At 39.9% G+C, this 19,523-nt stretch overlaps 2 protein-coding genes across 4 annotated transcripts in view; both read left to right on the forward strand.

The window, feature by feature from the left end:
- The window catches only part of eomesb (eomesodermin homolog b), a 5,411-nt gene extending 3,303 nt beyond the window's left edge, over positions 1-2,108 (forward strand). Inside the window, exons 5-7 of the mRNA XM_019260077.2 lie at positions 95-253; positions 458-519; positions 766-2,108. Of these exons, the coding sequence (XP_019115622.1) occupies positions 95-253; positions 458-519; positions 766-1,552 (1,008 nt within the window). The 3' untranslated portion in view covers positions 1,553-2,108. The remainder of the gene's footprint in view (positions 1-94; positions 254-457; positions 520-765) is intronic.
- Positions 2,109-2,808: 700 nt separating this feature from the next.
- LOC104924529 (ankyrin repeat and IBR domain-containing protein 1) overlaps positions 2,809-19,523 on the forward strand; it is a 30,809-nt gene continuing 14,094 nt past the window's right edge. For 2 of the 3 annotated variants that reach the window (XM_010737900.3, XM_010737901.3), the window contains exons 1-11: positions 2,809-2,987; positions 5,184-5,442; positions 6,203-6,500; positions 7,587-7,769; positions 8,507-8,624; positions 11,435-11,643; positions 14,216-14,304; positions 14,418-14,562; positions 15,317-15,483; positions 16,884-16,972; positions 17,763-17,893. In XM_010737900.3, the coding sequence (XP_010736202.1) occupies positions 5,255-5,442; positions 6,203-6,500; positions 7,587-7,769; positions 8,507-8,624; positions 11,435-11,643; positions 14,216-14,304; positions 14,418-14,562; positions 15,317-15,483; positions 16,884-16,972; positions 17,763-17,893 (1,617 nt within the window). In that variant the 5' untranslated portion in view covers positions 2,809-2,987; positions 5,184-5,254. Of the gene's footprint in view, positions 2,988-4,767; positions 5,443-6,202; positions 6,501-7,586; positions 7,770-8,506; positions 8,625-11,434; positions 11,644-14,215; positions 14,305-14,417; positions 14,563-15,316; positions 15,484-16,883; positions 16,973-17,762; positions 17,894-19,523 lie in introns of those variants that run through there. The other variant, XM_019260082.2, reaches the window with a different exon arrangement.

Here is a 19,523-nt window from a genome sequence, read left to right on the forward strand (position 1 = left end):
AAAAAAAAAAAAAACAATTGCGCAAATTTGGTTTGTTCTGAAAATCAACAACAATAATTTGAATAAAAAATGAACTGACGTTTTATGTATGCAGATGATTGTCCTGCAATCGCTGCATAAGTACCAGCCAAGGCTGCACATCGTGGAGGTGACCGAGGACGGGGTGGAGGACATTAGCAGTGACATGAAGACTCAGAGCTTCACCTTCCCAGAGACCCAATTCATAGCTGTGACTGCCTACCAGAACACTGATGTAAGCATGACCAATATTCCTGTGTTGTGAGATGGTGATTGCATGTTATATCTTGTTTTTTTCTTCAGTGAAACTCCTTAAGTGTGTCCTTATGAATAGTAATTTTCAAATCTTAGCAGACATGTAACTGCATGGTGCTTCTTTACGTTTGTTTTCTTTCTGTTCAACATGTGTACATTAATCTTACATTTTGCTTTGTTTTAGATCACACAGCTGAAAATTGATCACAACCCTTTTGCCAAAGGATTCAGAGATAATTATGATTCGTGAGTATTTAACTTCATTGTCATACATTGCACACAAATCATACATTACGTATAAATTGTAAATACAGTTTTACAACAAAGGAATACATGCAACATTTATTGCATCAAATGTCCTGCAATTTTCTTTCTAGCCCAATTTAAATCTGTTATTTCATGTGTGTGCAAACTAGACTTAAAAGACATTTTCACACCATCATTTTTATCACTGCCCGTCCTCGATCTTTATAAGAACGTGTGTTTTTTCAGGATGTACACAGCTGCAGAGCATGACCGCCTCACTCCATCTCCAACCGACTCTCCCCGAGCCCACCAGATTGTACCCAGTGCCCGCTACACCATGCAGCCCATCTTCCAGGACCAACTTGTCAACAACCTTCCCCAGAATCGCTTCTACAACAGTGAGAGAGCGGTGCCGCAGACTAACAGCCTCCTCTCACCTCATACAGAGGATGGAGCTTCACAGAGGTGGTTTGTCACCTCGATGCAGCAAGGGGGAAACAGCACTAGCACCAGCAACAAGATAGATCTCACACCATATGAAGGGGAATACTCAAGCTCCCTGCTTCCTTATGGTATCAAATCTCTATCAATGCAAACATCTCACGCTCTCAGTTACTACCCAGACTCTCCTTTCACCACCATGTCTGCGGGGTGGGGGTCCAGAGCAGCATACCAGAGAAAGGTTACTCCCAGCCTGCCTTGGTCACCCAGGCCCAGTCCCACTGCTGGTTTCTCAGAGGACTCAAACAAAGTTAAAGCACAGATAGAAGAGGAGGTGAACGGGAGTGGAGGTCTGATCTCCTCCTGGACAGAGACACAGCCATCAGCTCTGTCCTTAGACAAGGCTGACTCTTATTCCACAGCCTGTAAACGAAGGCGCTTGTCTCTTAATGGTCCTAGCACAGAGGACTCACCCACTGACATCAAGTGCGAAGACTTGGCCTCTGCTGTCACCAACAGTAGCTCCTATAGCAAAGAAACCCCCTCATCCAAAAGCATTGCAGCTTACTATTCCTTTTACACAAACCCTTAAATGTTGTGTCTCTGAAATGTCTTGTTTCTCATTTTGTCATTTTGGTTGTTCTTCATCTGTCATCATCAATAAGAAATATTGTTTTTGCTTATTTTGTTATGCGCACACCCGGGATTAGTCTTGGTAGTGAAAAATGATTTCCTTTCCTTTTGTGGTGGAAATTCAAGGACACATTAAAACAATGACATGAAGTCAAAGGGGCATCTGACATCTCGATATACTGACTTATTCCATCTATTATATGTATAGTCCATCTGTCCTCCTGGGCTATTTATTGTTTGACTACCCAATTTCTGTAACCCTGTATTTGTAATTCTGAAAGTGCCAAAGCATTTGTTTAAGTTCTCTCTCTCTCTTTTTTTAAACAGTGTTATGTATGTTTTCATCGTGCATACATTACTCCATCGGCCTTCACACCAAGATTATGTGTTTACAGATTATTTATTGAAGGCCTGTTGATATGAAATTTGTGCACTGATAAATGTTAGGAAAAATATGGTGTATATACCTTCATGGCAATGATATTTGATAATAAAAGGCATATGTGTTCTATTTAGTATCTGGGTGGTTATTTTAAGTTAATGGCCCACATGTTACATAACATGGGGTAATATGTACATTTAATATTAATAATGAAGAATTGGTTTGATAAATGAATGCACCAATTAAAGATGGTCTGTAATTACCTGAACAGTTATGTTTGAGGTAAGAACCACAACATGCACAGGAGCATGATGGAGGAACAAGCCACATAAATTCAGCTGACACACTTTCTAGGATGTAGTTTTTATTTATTCATTTTTGTCTTAATGCAAATAATTGTCAAAACTTGCAAGTCATATTAAGAGTGGACCTTTTTTTTATGCTGAGCCAGGATCAGTATTTGTTTCTATGGACTCTGTCGCACTCTAGTGGCATTTTATTGTACTCACAGCTACAAATCAGCAGTAGAGTATATAGCCTGTTGAAGTTGAGACGCATCTGACATAACACTGAATTCAATTTACCATTTTCACCCAACAATCACACCTTAAGGGTCTACAGCAGGGACGTGTTGAGTTGAAAATGTCCTCATGGTTTTTGCACCACACAAAATATGCAACCATAATAAAGACGACGAGGATAAAACTGGCTTCCATAAAAACATGACATGCAATGATTAACTAAGTGTTAATCATTGCATGTCATAAGGGTCCAAAAACATCACAACGTTAGGATGTAAACTCTGTTCTCCGCCTGTTTTGGGGGGTTGTGCTGGAAACCTGGCAACCCGTGTGTCAGCCCAGCACAGAGTTGACAGGAACAGCAGCAGCAGCTCCGCACACACACACACAATTTATGGACTGGAGAACAGAAAAGCCTCTGTTTATCATCCTCAACGAGTGACAGCCAATCCACGACATCAGTGTGTACGACAGTGACATGTCCCGTCCGTGTAAGTGTGGATACTTGTTACTCTTTTGTTTACTTTATCAAACTGGGCTAGCTAAGTTTAGCTAGCTTAGCTCGCTAGCTGAGCCGCTAGCCTCGTATGCGCTGACGTTAGCCGCCGCAGATGGAGGCGTCAGGATGTGTGTGTGTGTTTCTGAATAACACACAGCTACTGTGATCAACACACAAACCCTTCAGACAAACGTGGTGGTGGTGGTGGTGGTGGTGGTGGTTTGCAGCTCGCGTTGCCTTAAGGTCAGTCGCCTGGTGAAATGTTGTCATTAAGCAGAAAGGTAACAAAGGAGTGATCGCGGTGTGTGTGTGTGTGTGTGTGTGTGTGTGTGTGTGTGTGTGTGTTTCATTACCACAACATGACACAGTAACGTCGGGTTGAGCTAGCCAGGACCGTAAACAAGCACACATCATGGGGAAAGGCCTGCACGGAGGAGTTTAGTGACAACTACGCAGACAGACTGTTCAATGTTTCATAGCGTTAGCCGCTGCTGCTGTGGTTAGAAGTGTCGTTAACTATTGTCAGACAGGTTAATCAGTTATACATTAGCGGAGTGATCCTATCGAGTCAAATTGTCACCAACTATGAGGTTATATAACCCGAGATAAGGTGTTTACAAGTGTTCATGAAGGTGGGACACGGTGTGTTTGTCTTTCCCTTTGGCTCTGTGGTTATGAGGGTGTCTGCTCTTTACATGATGAACTTTAAACTCATTGTTTGAATGATGCATGTGTCATTTGTTATTGTGGTGTATGTCTCAAGGGTTATATATTATATTATTATTATACTTATATTATATTATATTTTACTAATATTGTCAGTGGGTTAACACATTTTGATTCACACATAATCACAAAGTGAATAGTTACTTACTACTTAATAATTCATGCATGTAAACTGACTTATTACCAGTGTGTTGCAGAGAGTGAGGAGGAGTCCATGTCCCATCCCGTCCCTCTCTCCCCGATTCAGCCTCTGTCCCAGTTACCTCCATTTCTCTATAAAGTGGAAACACGACAGTGAGACATCATAACCGTGTTTTAAACTCAATGAGTGTCCGTTTCTGGACTTGGTATTAACACGTGAGCTCCTCTTTTACTAAGGAGGTATGTATACACAGCTGCCAGTTTATTAGGTACAAGCTAAAACTGAATCAATCAGGATGCTATAACCTTCATAACGGTAGGATTTATTGCAGGACTGTAATAGATGTAATAGACTAATAAAGCGGTTACAGGCTGCATTGCTTTGGTACCATTAAATAATTAAAGTTGCTGCAGGAGTTGCACTGATTACATGAATGCATGGATATGTTTCTTTATACTTCTTATTCGATTCACGTTGTTTGAGGGTGTTGTCAGAAATTCTAAAAGTAATACCTTTTCCTGGAAAATGAGCAAAGATTACTAAAACTGCCTTGCCTCCCTTTTCCATTTTATATGTGACACACACATTAGTCACTTAGGTAACTGTAGAGTGCTGATACTGTGTAAAGTTTAGACCAGTGAGTCAGATCCATCCGCAGCCTTGCTTGAAAGGTTTTCAAGGAGCCGTTTTTTCTTCTCTTTCATATTACTGTGCGTGGCGGTGAGGTAGAATATATTGTGCTGAAGGAAACAGTCTTTTGTCGTGTTGAAATGTGCTGTTGCTGACCAAAAATACATAAAAGCGTCACATTGCCCAAACAGTCATGACCATATGGTGCTCTGGTGGAAGCGAAATGCTGACTCGCTGCATGTTGCTCTTGAGTTGAGGATATCTTGCTTCACAATGACTCCTGGCCTCAGTGGGATGGGCAGCATTGGCACGGAGAGGCGGAAGCTCCTGGTGATGCCAGAGGAAGTCTTGTCCTTCTCTCTGTTTGAGCTTTGTTGGCGCTATGTTTAGTTATTCTAAACAAAAAAATAAAACGATAAACACAGGGAGGTGGGTTACAGTGCAGTGGTGACGCTGACACGGGGGCAGAGCAGCCCGAGCAGCCTGAGATGCAGCTCTTGTCCTTGCTGTTCAGTGGGAGTGGAAGCGATTTAATACTCGGACACAGTGGTGACAATATGTTCGGCTTATTGGAAGAATCAGCTTGAGTTTTTTTTTTAATGCCAGAGGAGCTCACAAGGCCTTGTTAAACTTGGACACTGCCACAAAGGAATTTAACACTTTAACTGTTTTTCTTCTTCTTTTATTTAGGACATCAAGTATGCTGGCAATTTGAGAGGCTGCTGTGTCAGTCAAACCTTGAACCTACATTAGGGGAAGAGATGGGGAACACAGCGACCAAGTTCCGTAAGGCTCTCATCAACGGGGATGAGGTGCTGGCCTGCCAACTGTATGAGAGCAACCAGCAGTTCAAGGAGGCTCTGGATCCTAACGCTACATATGGAGAGTCCTACCAGCACAACACTCCACTGCACTATGCTGCCCGGCACGCCATGACACGCCTACTCAGGTCAGGATATGGCTCAGATAGGATCAAACAAACAAGCGAGTGGACATAATGTACACATTCCAAGCAGTGCATGTTTTTAGACTGGCTGTTTTCAGTGAGGGGAAATTGATTGAAGTGTTGGTCGGATGAGGGTTTATTTAAATTCTGGATCTGATGTGGCACCTGCTCGCTCAGATATCAAGTGTCTTTTTCAGCATTATGTTGCAACCACGCAATCAGCCGATCCCATCGAGTTCTGCATTGCTGCATTGAAAGAGAATAAATTTCATGTTTTGTCTCCTATATGTCTGTCCCATCTGTCTCTCCACATAGCCATCTGTCAGCAGCTCTTAGGAATGCAACATGCTGGGATGGAATAGGATGGGGCTCCAAGAGCTTCCCATCCCACAAGCTACCAACCTCGCATGTGTTCAATTTTACTTCTCTCTGGCCCTTTTGTTTCTGTGCTAACAATTCTGCATTGCTACTTGACTTGAAAAAATGCTCAGGGGTTGTAAAATGTCAGCCGGTAACACAAATTAGAGTGGAAGCAAAACATATGCCTGGATAGACCCGATTCTGATGATCCTAATTTCAACATGAAGCACTGAAACCACAGAAAGGAGCCACGTTAGTTATTTCCAGCCTTTGTTGGTTTGTCGGAGGATTAAATGTTTTTCATGTTATTTACTGTGTTGTATGCTGTGGGCTCAAACAAAGCAATTTCTTGGCAAGCATTTGAATTCAACGGCTCTTCCTGTCCCTGCCTTTATTCTTTCAGGTCTTTTCTAAGCAAAGATGGGAATCCTAACAAGCGTAATGTGCACAATGAGACATCTCTGCACCTACTCTGCATGGGGCCCCAGATCCTGACATCAGAGGGGGCGCTGCATCCCCGGATCTCACGGCCATATGAAGACAAACAGCGTCGGGCAGAATGTCTACAAATCATCCTATCATGGACCGGAGCAAAGCTGGATCATGGAGAGTATGAGAGTGCTGATGTCAATGCCACTGACAACAAGAAATACACCTGCCTGCACTATGCTGCTGCCTCAGGCATGAAGACTTGTGTAGAGGTGAGATTATAAATCCTGTGGATCCTGTTTTTAGTACACGTTAATATAAAATATTCTTAGATAGTATGATATTTTGGGTATATTTCAAAGGCTTCATAGCACTAAGACAGAGAGCATTTTGTGCGGAAGGAAGATAAAAAAGGGGTCAGAGTAACTGATGTTAACAGATGTTGTTTACTTTTGTACTGAGAACATTTATAACAGTAAGATGCAGTCGTGAGCCTGGATAATACTATTTTGCATGATCACATCCTTTATGTTAAGTCCAATCAAACCACTCCCTTGTGTGTCTCTTTTGGGACGATGTCCTGAAACACAGAACACATGAATTTATTTCTGTGGTAGGATGCATCACATAGGTAAATATATCACAGTGTGACTTTCAATATCTGCCTTTGTACGTACATTTAACTTTGAAATGGATTTTGTGTATAATCTAACTGCAATCCCAATGATGAACGATTTAGTGTAGAACATGAACAACCATAATTTGCAATTATGATGCATTTCCATGAGTTATAATCACTCCTAATCATATAAATTTGTACGGTTGATTTATTTATTTTTTAATCCCCAAAAATGTAATTTGCGTTACACGCAAAAGCGTATGTCAGCGTTGAGGTGCAAGCAGGTCTGTTGTGATAAAAAGAGAGAAACCCTACATAGAACAGAAAATGTACCGAAAGACAAAGTAGAAAAGAATGAACTGGGAAGCTGAATTTACATATTCATACTTGAGAAAATCATTTTTTACATTTTCTTAAAAGTGGCTCAGCCATTGTCTTTGTAAAAAGGCACTTACTGTATTTCATTTTTACTTTTGTGAAATTCTGCACTTTGAAAAGTAAAAATAAAATGTTAAGATTGTAAGTAATAATCACAATCACAGTATATATGAAATAATTGAGATTACCATATCTGCCTTAATTATGTAGCTTTTCCATCAACAGTTAGTGGCACTCTGTGTTTTCTGTAATTGAAGCTGTTTCAGAATACATATTTAAGCCGCTGAGCTTTAGAACATGCCCTGCATATAGTGTGTGTATTACTCAAAACCAAATTTTCCTCTTGTTTTCCCCCGCTCAGTTTCTGGTGCAGAGAGAAGCGGACCTGTTTGCGGAGAACGAAAACCGCGAGACTCCATGTGACTGTGCAGAGAAGCAGCACCACAAGGAGTTGGCCTTGTGCCTGGAGTCACAGATGGTCTTCTCTCTTGCCCCTGAGGCAGAGGGTATAGAGGCAGAGTACGCAGCTCTTGACCGAAGAGAGGTACAGACTAACATACCAAGAGGCAGAGGGTTTTCAGCTTTCAGTTAGTCATCCTCAACTGGTATCATTTATAACGTTACTAATACCAAACAGTTGAAAAATCAAATGAAGACTTAACATAACATTTTTTGTCATTGTTATTTCAGATGAAACTCTTTTAAGTAAGCCGCCTACAATTAAGATTCCTTGAAAGCAATGTTTTAAATAAGAGTCCCATGCTTTCAGGTGCATAATTAATGAACAGAAGAGAGATATAAGAACTGTCAGTTATAGATTTTGGTCTGTAGTTCCCTCTTAAAATCCGACTCTCTTTGTCTACAGTCCACTGTTTAATATTTTGCTGGTCAGGCCCACATGTTTCAGACGCTTTGGTTAAACAAACACAAAGTAGCCACAGTCTGTCACAAGGCATGTGACTCCTGTTGTTGTCATCGTCGTCATCATCAGTGTGTTAGCTCATTGGGCCCAACTTAGTCATGTGTAATGATTTAGCAATGATTTTATTATTACTGTTTTTAATTCTCTTCTCTTTCACCCCTTTGCCTCATCTTTCTTTCAAATTCCCTCCCTTCCCTCTCTTACCCTCTGTCACTCCCTTTACTCTTTCATTACTTTTATCTGCCTACTTTTCTTTTTGCCTCCTTACCTTCCTTCATTCCCTCTCCTCCCTTGTGTTATTATCCTCCTTTCCTCCCATCTTGTCTGTGTCCTTTCCTCTCCTGTGCCTTCCTCTCAAGTTGTACGAGGGCCTGCGGCCTCAGGATCTACGGAGGTTGAAGGACATGCTGATAGTGGAGACAGCCGACATGCTGCAGGCCCCTCTCTTCACTGCAGAGGCACTGCTACGTGCCCATGGTAGTTTTAAACTCTCTTTTTCTTACACACACACACTTGAGTATCTGTTTGTCCTTGTCCACTAGTGCCCAGTGGTTAAAACAGATACCATATATCGGCAGTATCCCAAGGCTATACACAAATATTGCTTTGTGAAATAATATATGCTTAAAAAACAAAGATCTACAAAGAGCTTACCCTGTACTCATAAAGAAAACATTTATTGTTAATGTATCTTTTATTTTGTTTTTATTGGGATTAGAGGGTCCGTGTCTCATATAAACTTCATGCTACACTGATTTCAGTCAAAGAGGCTTGTTGTGAGCCTTTGTTATCAGATAGCGTTTCACTTGTATTGCTCTCACTGGTCATTGTTACAAGCTCTAAATGTTATTTTAGTGAGCTTGTCCTTTCCATCAAATATGTGAAGAAACGTGGGAACATCCACAAATTGGGGTACTTACATGCTTGGCATTTACTGTAAATAACAACACAGACTCCAGCTTTGCATACAGTTGAAAACAAGTCCACAAACAGGTTAAACCATGAATTAATATGTATAATAACACAAAGGCTGTTTGTTTGTTTAGTGCCTACATTGCTTTGCAAATGCAGGTTTGTATTACCTTGGGGAAAAAGTTGCATCTTCTACATTTGCACTTTCGATTTATTTTGAGGCTTTGTACTGTTGCTGGGTACAATGCTGCTCGCTTGAACTCCATCATACACCATTGCTTTAAGTATATATTAATTGCCAGCATACATGGTAGGTGTGCATCACAGATTAGGAATGGCATACCAACATTTTGGTTGGTTGGAGCATTGCAAAACAAACCAATATCTTTGCAGTGAAAATATATTCCAATCTACAGTGACAAATTGTACTTAACCTTATTAAATGTGTTGGTGTATGAATTACTGGTAGCTATGAATTAAAGGGCAATTTGCAAGCCTTACTGAGTATGAGTCTAATACATCCAAATTTACAAACAAACATTATGAACACATCAACACAGTTCAGCTCATATAAAATACAATACTATGTTTGTGTTCAGTCGAGTCATCACTGCGATCAAGAGACAAGTACTACCAATAGTTTAAATCAGTGAAAGCCTTTTAATCTAAAGAGAGTGTCGGAATTTCATTTATCCACATTCTTCTTGCTCACAGACATCAGTGACTTGCTCCGAATGACTCAGCTAATACTCTTATAACTTAGGATCGCTCTAGTACTGAGCAACAGTTTCACAGTTTTGATTTGATTTTTAGCCCTGAGCCACCAGTTCTCAAACTCTTGTATGACGAACTTTAGATGGTGTTATCTGATTTGAGGCTCCTCTTAATTTAACTTGTCTCAGATTAGGTTAGTACAGGACTTCTAAAATGGTGTCACAGTTTGGGGTTGATGTTCAGCTTTTACATACCACATTCACTAATTTATTGGGCAGAGCCTGGCTGTTGAGCTGCGTGTGCTACATATTAGACATACTTTTGGGAGCTTAGAGGGGAGAGAGTGACCCCAGATTCTTGCTATATTTATTCAACTCTGTCATGGGAATGCCGTCTATCTGCTTAATGGGGATGGAACATTACAGGAGTTTGTTATTCTCCTGGATTTGGGGTTTATGAATTTAGTTTTATTAATTTCTTGTGAAGATTTGGACACATTTCCACATATCCTAACTTTTATATTTCCATACTTGTATTAGTATTTCCATAGCTACGTTTTGATATTCAAAACTAAATGTGAAGACTTTTAATTTCAGACTGCTTTTAATGGCCAAAAGCATGAAGATAGGGTCATATTCATTGATGAGTTTTAATTGAATGGAAATGGAGGAAATTGTTGCAGTATTCATTATCTAAACGGGGCCATTTAGAGTCTAAGGCATTTGATTGGTGGTGAAACGTGTCTCGGGGCTGATAATGGCCTAATTGCACGGTTGACCGGGTCATGTTCCTTATTTTAGGAGGGGACTTTTTTTGTCAGAGAAAATTTGGACTCAGGCAGTCCACAAGTCATTCAATATTTATTGTAAAAAGCTCTCAAACCTGTTCCTGTGCTAATGTGATATTGAAAAGCTATTCTAAAACAGAAAACCAGATGGCAGCAAGTCTATGTTGTTGGCTGTTTGGAAGGTTTAGGTGGTAGTGTTGCCACATAAGCGGTATTTGTGTGGGCTTTGGTGGGTTCAGCAATGTGTTTCTTACAAATATAAGACAGGATGGACTGAAACCAAAAAGAAGTTTTATAATAGATAGATATTTTGTGTGGATGAAATGAGAATTTAGTTGAGGACATAGTCCTGTTTATCAGACTGGGGATTCTGTTATATATTGTCATTGACGTCATGTCTGTTCAAGGCCTACATTCATAAAGATTTATAAAATTCTGTCACAAAATACACAATGTTTTTATCTTGTTTGTATTGGTTTTTATGCTCTCAACTAGGTGATTCTAGATCAGAGTACCTCTAGCTTTGAGTAAAAGGTCTGTTTGCAAATCACATTTTTTATAAAAGTCTCGGCTGTGGTTACAAAAAATTGTTATTAGGGGCTTTTTCTTCTTTAAAAAGTAAGCTCAACTGGCCATTCAAACTTTATGATTCCACTTTTATAAGAACTAGTCTTTTACTACATAGTGCACTTCTCTTATAGTGACGATTTCCCTCTATCAACTGAAATGAATTAATTCAAATTAATTAAACATTTTCTGCTCGAAAGAGATTTCTTGTTTACTTACATGATTCTTTTGAATCATTCTTTTGATTCTTTTTGCTTTTATGTGTTAGCATTTCTTTCTCTCTAAGTATATCTTTACTTTTTGGCAGACTGGGACAAAGAGAAGCTCTTGGAGGCCTGGATGATCAATGCTGAGGAATGCTGCCAACGCTCAGGGGTACAAATGCCCAACCCGCCTCCAACTGGCTACAATGCTTGGGACACCTTGCCCTCACCACGGACGCCTCGCACCACCCGCTCCTCCATCACCTCCCCAGACCAAATCAGCCTCATGCCTGCTGATGAGGAGGTTTCTCTGGTAAGAGATGCCTGAGGGATCCCTTTCATCAGCGTTCGCTAAATTAATAGAATAAGAGATGAGCAAAATTCAGAGATGGTCACTTTTTCCCCCCAGCCACATTTTACTGGTCAGAGTCCAAGTTTGACCAAAAAAAGAAGTTACTCAGCTGTTGCCGAACTCCTTTTTTTAGTTTTTTTTAAAATAAATTTTAGGTTAAAGGGTTAGAAGAAAACTTTTAATGGCAGTTGCAGATAGAGTAGATAAGAACATCATTTTAGTGAAGTCTATCATCTAACTGTACTTATCAGTGAAGAGCCATCAGATGAAATTAAACCACAGGATGAGTAGCCCCAGGGAGCTGCATGTTTTCCTGGCCAAGAAGCTGCTACGGCAGCAAAGGATAAAGCTAGCACGGAAGAGCACAGAGTAATAGTAACTGGCAGTGTACCCATAAAAACTGTACACCAATGCTTATTTAAATCGAGTCCCTCCAGTGCCACAGATTTCCTGAAGTGTTTCTGCTGAATTCTTTAAATTTTCACTGCCACACCTGTCTTTATGCATAATGTTGCATTATTTCCCAGCATTACATTACAAGCACGCATTAGTATTCATGCCAGTGGTCTCACCCACAAACCTAAACACAAGCAGGACTTCCTGTACTCCTGGGAGACTAAGTGGTTTGTTAATTTTGATGTAGGTAACACGAGAGAATATTAAAATACTTTATAAATGTTATCAAAATGAGTCTGACGATCAAAACAAGTAGAAAGAACATCCCATTGCACCTTTCAGATTTGTTTGCTCAGTGTTAAAATGTCATGCTCATCATGTTCCTATGACGAGATGCTGAATTTACAGAGCATAGGGAGATTCTGAACACACTGCAGCTGTTTGTTTTCAGTCCACAGCTAATGTGAACAGGTATCAAACATTGTGTGCAAAGCCAAATTTGAACATGTTATTTTAACAAAGACTGAATAAATATTTGGTTAACTAGCAACAATTACAGCTCCCATGAGTTGGAGATGTGTGTTGTCAAAACCTCACAGCAGGTGTATTTTCCACAGCTGTGCTTACAGAATTTGCACAACTATAAGGTCATTATGGACCCTTATTGAGCCCCCACTGCAAGAGGATTGGCACACCCCCCGCTTAATTGTTCTCCCATTATCCTGACCTTGTCTGGGATTTCCCGATAATTATCAAACACGCTTAACATTTTCCTCAGCCGTCTTCTTTGTGAGCATTTAAGACGAGATGGAAATTACACCAGGTAATGTGAGCTGTCCTTTATGCTGTTGGCAGTTTAACCACTGACCCTAGAAGACTGCCAATGAAGGTATCAAGAGGTCAGAGTATAGAAAGACAAAGTTAAAAGTTCTGACTTCTAATTGGTGATATGTGTTAACATTTCCAGTAAATTATCAGTTCATTTATACATTTTAATTAAAGTGTAGGAACCCATTATAACCGGTTTAACAATATAATCCCCTCTTGTTGTGATTCTTCTATACACAGAAGTGCTTGTATTGAATCCTGAAAATTGTATTTTAAATGAGTTGGAACTTCACTGCACACATAAAAGAGGCATTTTCTTAGCTATTACATGCATTTCAGAATTTATATACCGTGTAAGGATGGAAAGCTGATCCTTTCAGTAAATCCCTTCTACAAAAGTTATGCATTAGAAATTCCTATAATGTGTTTGACACCTGATAATGCCGACCAGGGATTTTCAAGCTTTTGAAATAACATTGCTACCTGTGGGGAAAATTTTGACAGTTTTTTTTTTTTCCAGTGTCTAAAACATTAAGTAGACACTTTGTGGACAAATTATGTTTTGATTCGCTATGTGAACTAAACTGTTCGATGATAGTTGAAGGTGACAGGCCTTTATTTCACTCCGCGGGAAAAATTATAGGTTGCGTTTGTCTGGCAGTATCTTTTGTCATGACTGAAAAGGCATGCCTTGAATGGCGCTGTGCCAATCGACCCGGTCTACTCAAGGGCCCATTTAAAGGTTACAGTTGATTATATCACATTTTGCTCTTTCACAAATCAATACTTATATTGTTAAAGTACACTGCTCCTTTTATGTCTTTTGTTAGTGTTAGTCCTTTACTGTAACAAGGCCAGTGTGTGTGAGATTGTGTGTGTTTGTCCCTGCTTGTGTCTGCATCTCGAGGTTCTGTGGCTGTGAGAAAGTAATCTGTTAGCTACATGCTAATGAGAGGTCATTAACTTGGCCTGGGCTGGCCTTTGGCACAGTGTTTTTTCATGAATCAAGGACTACCATTGTGTTTAGTTTACACACATTGACATATCGACCTAATTTTTCTCAATAAGTCATCTCATAGAATCTCAAAAATTTGGCCCCTTGAGCATGCCTGTTCTCAGGATTCGAAAGCTTCATGTTTTCATTCCAAAGGTTATGAAATAATGCATGACTTGTACTGGAGGGTTTTTTGAAACAGATTTTAAGAATTAGAAATCAGAAAATTATCTTTTATAGAAGGTTTTTTTTATTTATTTATCTAGACTGACTTGAAACTATTTGTACTGTTTTCCCTCGTCTTTTATGTCACAGTGTGGTATCTGCATGTCTTCTATCTCCGTCTTCGAAGAACCTGTTGATATGTCCTGTGGCCACGAGTTCTGCAGAGGATGTTGGGAGGGGTAAGTCTTTGTTTGGCCTGCAGACTCTGCTCAGGGTATACCTAATTCTCTTACACTGATCTTCAGTGTTTTTTGTGTTTATCACTTTTTGCATTGTATGTATATTGCCTCAGGTTTCTAAATCTAAAGATCCAAGAGGGTGAAGCCCACAACATCTTCTGCCCGGCCTTTGACTGCTACCAGCTCGTGCCTGTGGAAGTCATTGAGAGTGTGGTGTCTAGAGAGATGGACAAGCGTTACCTCCAGTTTGACATAAAGGTAACAGAAATGTGGTTTATTTTAACTGCAAGCCTTCTATAAATACTGTTAAAATGATGTCATTTTACTGACATGGAAGAGCACAAAGGATACACATTGATGAGTAGAGAGATTTTCTTGGACTCCAAATGTAGGCTGCATAGTTTAGTTGAACTGAATACATCAGAAATGAACTGGTCTTCACTTGGAAACATTTTCTTTTCTCTCACAAAATTGCCCGAGCCCACTACAAAGCAACCAGGAATGACATTTACTTTAGCTCGTAATACAGTTTCCAATAAGCACCTTTATCTCACTTGTATTTAGTTTTAATTTAAAAGTCTAAGAGGAACGAATCTCAATAAATGACTCTTTGTTTAAATGATCATAAAAATATTTTCTCATTTAAGCTGCACAGTCACTGTCATAACTCCAGGCTAATGTCTTTTCATTTTTGGTTGAATAAAGGTTGAATTACTTCCAAAATAGGGCAGCACTGAGGACGTGTTGAGGTTGGCTGACTGATCAGAAGTCGACATGTTTTTATCAGCTCCATTTGTGATCTTGGTCACATGTATGTGCACCTATGCAGCCTTCTACAAGGCAAATTAATTTCACTGATCTCTTGTGGCGGAAACTTTCAACCCTGAAACAGATAACATTGTGGTTGAAATATAGTGTGATACATTGACCCTCACTAAAATAGTTCCAGTTTAACAATAAATTGTTAAATTGACTGACTGATTTTGTTCTTCTTTGCTTCTTCACTTGACAGGCGTTCGTGGAGAACAATCCAGCAATCCGCTGGTGTCCTCAGGCAGGGTGTGAAAGGGCGGTGAGACTGAACAATCAGGGACCGGGGACCTCCACCTCAGATTCTCTTAGCTTTCCCCTTCTTAGGGCCCCTGCTGTAGACTGTGGAAAAGGCCACCTCTTCTGCTGGTCAGTAATCAGTATCACACTGTATAAAAATCTAAACATTTCTGTAATTATGTGTATTGTGATTTAAATTTGGACTTTTGCTGTGTAAAACTTGACATATTCTAATGTAATAGTAAGGTAGATTACTGAAAGCAAAGAATTATCTTTTGATAAGTTTGATAATTTAATGTGTCTTAGAGTAAAGTGTCAGTATCAAAGTGTGCACTGTTCCCAGGTGCTCTATTACTGTGAATGTGAAAAAAAGGTTGAAATCACCAAGACTCATCTGAGATTTAGGCGTCCAGTCAAACTCTGTAACTAGAAAAGAGGGACCATTTTCAGTGAGCCCACCAAGAATCTAATGGCCTCTCCAACAGAGAGCTCTGAAGCTCAGTGTGAACCGTCTCTCCAAAAAAAAAAAAAAAAAACAGCACTCCCATTGATTATTCTGTAATGATGGAGTGGCTAGCTGGAGTAAAAGGCATATAACAGTCCACCTGGAGTTTGGCAAACAGTGGTTTAAGAGTATTGAGTATGAGGACAAAGTGGCTTTGGTGAAAACCACCTGAACACTCATAATTTAGCTCCGACAGTTGTGTGCTGAATTTGGCTAAAAGCCTCCCGTTGCAAATGTTGTACTTTCTATTGGGTGTATTTTCAGCCATCATGGAATATGGGTGGAAATATGAATCTATCTGTCTGTAAGTCTATTTTAAATGTATTTTAAGAGAATACAAATGTATGTTAAGAACTTTTAATAGTGTACTCAGGGTGAAGATGAATGCCACCAGCATGACTTCATCATTAAAGTTTATCTTAAACAGCCCTTGAAAGCCAAATTCCAACGCCTATGCTGTTGTCATCCATTCATTTTCCATGTACATATATTTGTATCTACTCATGTTATCTGTGTGTGTGTTAGCTTAGCAGTATGCTCAAGGGCAGAAGGGCAGATGCTGTGCAGCCCTCCACCTTCTGTCCCCTTGTACTCTTACTCACAAAGCCCTGGAGAATGCCCTGGCAGCTCCCTTATCGTCATAGCACGATCTCCACCGCAGCACAACCAATACCACACACCTCACTGCGCCTCACCTCACTAATGGCTCCTGAAAGTGGCCGTAAGGTTCAGTTGTCAGGTTTACTCATGGGTACAGTTGACATGACATTGAAACAGACACATAATGGAACTGGCTGTAACACAGGTCCAACTTACACAGTTCTGTTTGACATGAGGAAGGCGTGCGGCTGGAAGGCAGATATGGCCAATTGATGGTGGTTTTGACAGCATCGCTGACAGAGCTGTCGGATTTATGTTTTCATCATTTGTCTTAATTCTCTGGGTAGCCTAGTGACAGAATGGGAGCTTTGAATAGTTCACTTTAACAGTCTGCGTCACCTTTATCTGTCTACGTATATTCCAGGGAGTGCCAAGGCGAGGCCCATGAGCCTTGTGATTGTGAGACCTGGAAGCTGTGGCTGCAGAAAGTCAATGAGATGAGACCTGAGGAATGTGAGTATTGACAACAATTTACTTATTTTAGTCTTTGGTGTGTTTTTTATATGAAGTTACATGTCAGTTAATGTCAAATGATTTTAAGGAATAATGGCACAGTCGATGCATTTTTATTTATCTATTTAAATGTCACCCAACTTGTCTATATACCAGTAGAATTGTATTAAGCTGCCTGATGGTAAATTGTTATAACAGGGAAGTTTACTTTGACCTGCCATTACTCGCCCAAGCTTTTTTGGGTTGCAGTCAAGTGATTGATTTGGAGCTAAATTGCTTGGAACTCAACCACAGTAATTACAAACTGTTTAGTGCTAAGCCAATTAAAATCCACCATGTTGATGATAAATTATTAATTAAAATGAACAACCCACTTATTGAAAGTACACAATGTTTAGAAGCAGTAATTGGAATTTGAGCAATTTAACAGGTGATTTAAGATGGTCCAAGTCGCTCCAAAGTGCCACTTTGTTGATGTGACAGTCGAAAAATAAAAGCAATTACTTTGTTGTGGAACTATCTTCCCCTTGGATTTCCCCAGATTCTGTTTTATCTTGGCATTTGAAATGGCACACCAGAGGTGCTTTGATAATAGCCAATTATTCTGTTTGTGTGTCTGTGTGGGTGGGTGCATGAGCATTTTGGGAGATGTTAGCAAAATATAAAAGCAATACACATTAGTCAAGCAGGACAATTTCCTACTCAGTGCAGTGGTCTGTTTAGACACTGTGGTAATAGCCATTCTCATTCTGTCTCATTATGCCTTTATTTGTTTCTCCTCCTGTTGAAGTGGCTGGTGTGAGTGAAGCTTACGAGGATGCAGCCAACTGCTTGTGGTTGCTCTCAAACGCCAAACCCTGCGCCAATTGCAAGTCCCCAATACAGAAAAACGAGGGCTGCAACCACATGCAGTGCGCTAAGGTAAGCTAGAAGCAGAGGTTTCACATATTTGTCTTACTAACACAGTGTGCAGTTAGGTTTCATCTTGAAATCCTTTGATCAGTATGTGTTCACTTATTAATGAGAAGACTGGAGAAAAAAACACCTGAAAGAACAAGTGTTATACACGTGTATTTGACAGAGTCTACTGCTTTCCATGTCAACTCTAAAAATTAAAAATTAAAGTTTGAATTGGAAAACATTTCTCATATACTGTAGGCACATTTTTAAAAATGTGCCCCAGCTTTTATATCTTGTTTTACTATCTCAATTATTTGTTAGAGGGATGGTGGGAACTGGTGTGTGTGTGTGTGTGTGTGAGCATCTAAGAATAGTTTACATGATTGACATACTGCAATTACATGACTGATAAGTATTTGTAGGCTGTTTGCTGTCCTCAGTGTGAACAAACGTGAAAGTGAAAAATCAAGTTTGTGCATTCATACACACTGTAAACACCCTAAGGAATACTGTTATTATACAGCATAAAATGTGCATGGATCATCTTTCAAAAGGAAGCACTTTAGTCCTTGTTCAGACATTCATCATCCTCACTGGGTGAACCTAATTAAGGTTTTCCAAGGCGCCAACAGAGGTTCAGGTGGAAACATCACCGGGGAAATTGGTTTAACATGAATAGGAATGCTGAAGACTCAAGAAAGGCGCATATGTCATTTCAGAAGCACACATGAAAAAGAAGCACAATGAAAAGCTGCTAACTTTAAAGTTCAGAAAACATGTTGGAACAAAAGATCTAAAATAGTGGCTAATTTCATATTTTCCTGTAGGACAACTTTTATTGTGTCTTAGTACTATTGTGGATTTTTGTGATGATTTGCCTTATTAAACTTTCAAATAGCACAACACCCTTGATGAATTCGCTCTTTGCTATTCATCATTTTTCAGTAATACTTCTTCGCTACTCAAAATTTTCCAGTAGCTGAGTGTGTTATTTTCTCTTAGGTTCTAATTTACACCTGGGACCCATCTGATATTTATGATTAAATAATTGTGTATAAAACAGTTGTTGTGTTAAATCGCTGATAACATTATTTTCTAGACTTGAGCAAGAAGCTCTATTGTTCTGATGAAAGTAACTGTAGCAATGCTGCTGTAATGTAATTATTAGGGTGAAAATGTGTAATCACATTCATTCAAGCTGAATTCAAGAAGTGGTGGCTTATGATAATGTCAGGCTCATAAACAATGAAGCAAACAGTCCTATTGAGATGGACAGGAGAGAGACAGTCAGTGGTGGAGGGAGAGTGACTGATAATCACACAGTCGTGTTGCCTGACAGTGTCTCTGTTGCTACTGTCGCTGGAGGGCGAGCCATGAAAAGAGCACAGTGCAGTCACACAACCAGGCTCATTTTGTCTCTGTGACAGCAGCCTCGCTGTCTCCATCCTGGTTAAAGAGGCTGACTAGAGATGGAGATTAGTTTGTGAGAACTGGAGAGGCCACAAAGGGTACAGCCTCTTGACCTGTTATTACCTGGTAAGAAATGGCTGTTGCTTGGAAACACACGACTCCGTGTTGCCAAGGAACATTTCTTTGTTTTCTCACTGCCATTCCCTTCCCTCCGGTATGGCTTTACTTTTTTTTTTTTTTT

This window comes from Larimichthys crocea, chromosome XIII, assembly GCF_000972845.2.
Source record: "Larimichthys crocea isolate SSNF chromosome XIII, L_crocea_2.0, whole genome shotgun sequence".
NCBI classification, from domain to species: Eukaryota; Metazoa; Chordata; class Actinopteri; family Sciaenidae; genus Larimichthys; species Larimichthys crocea.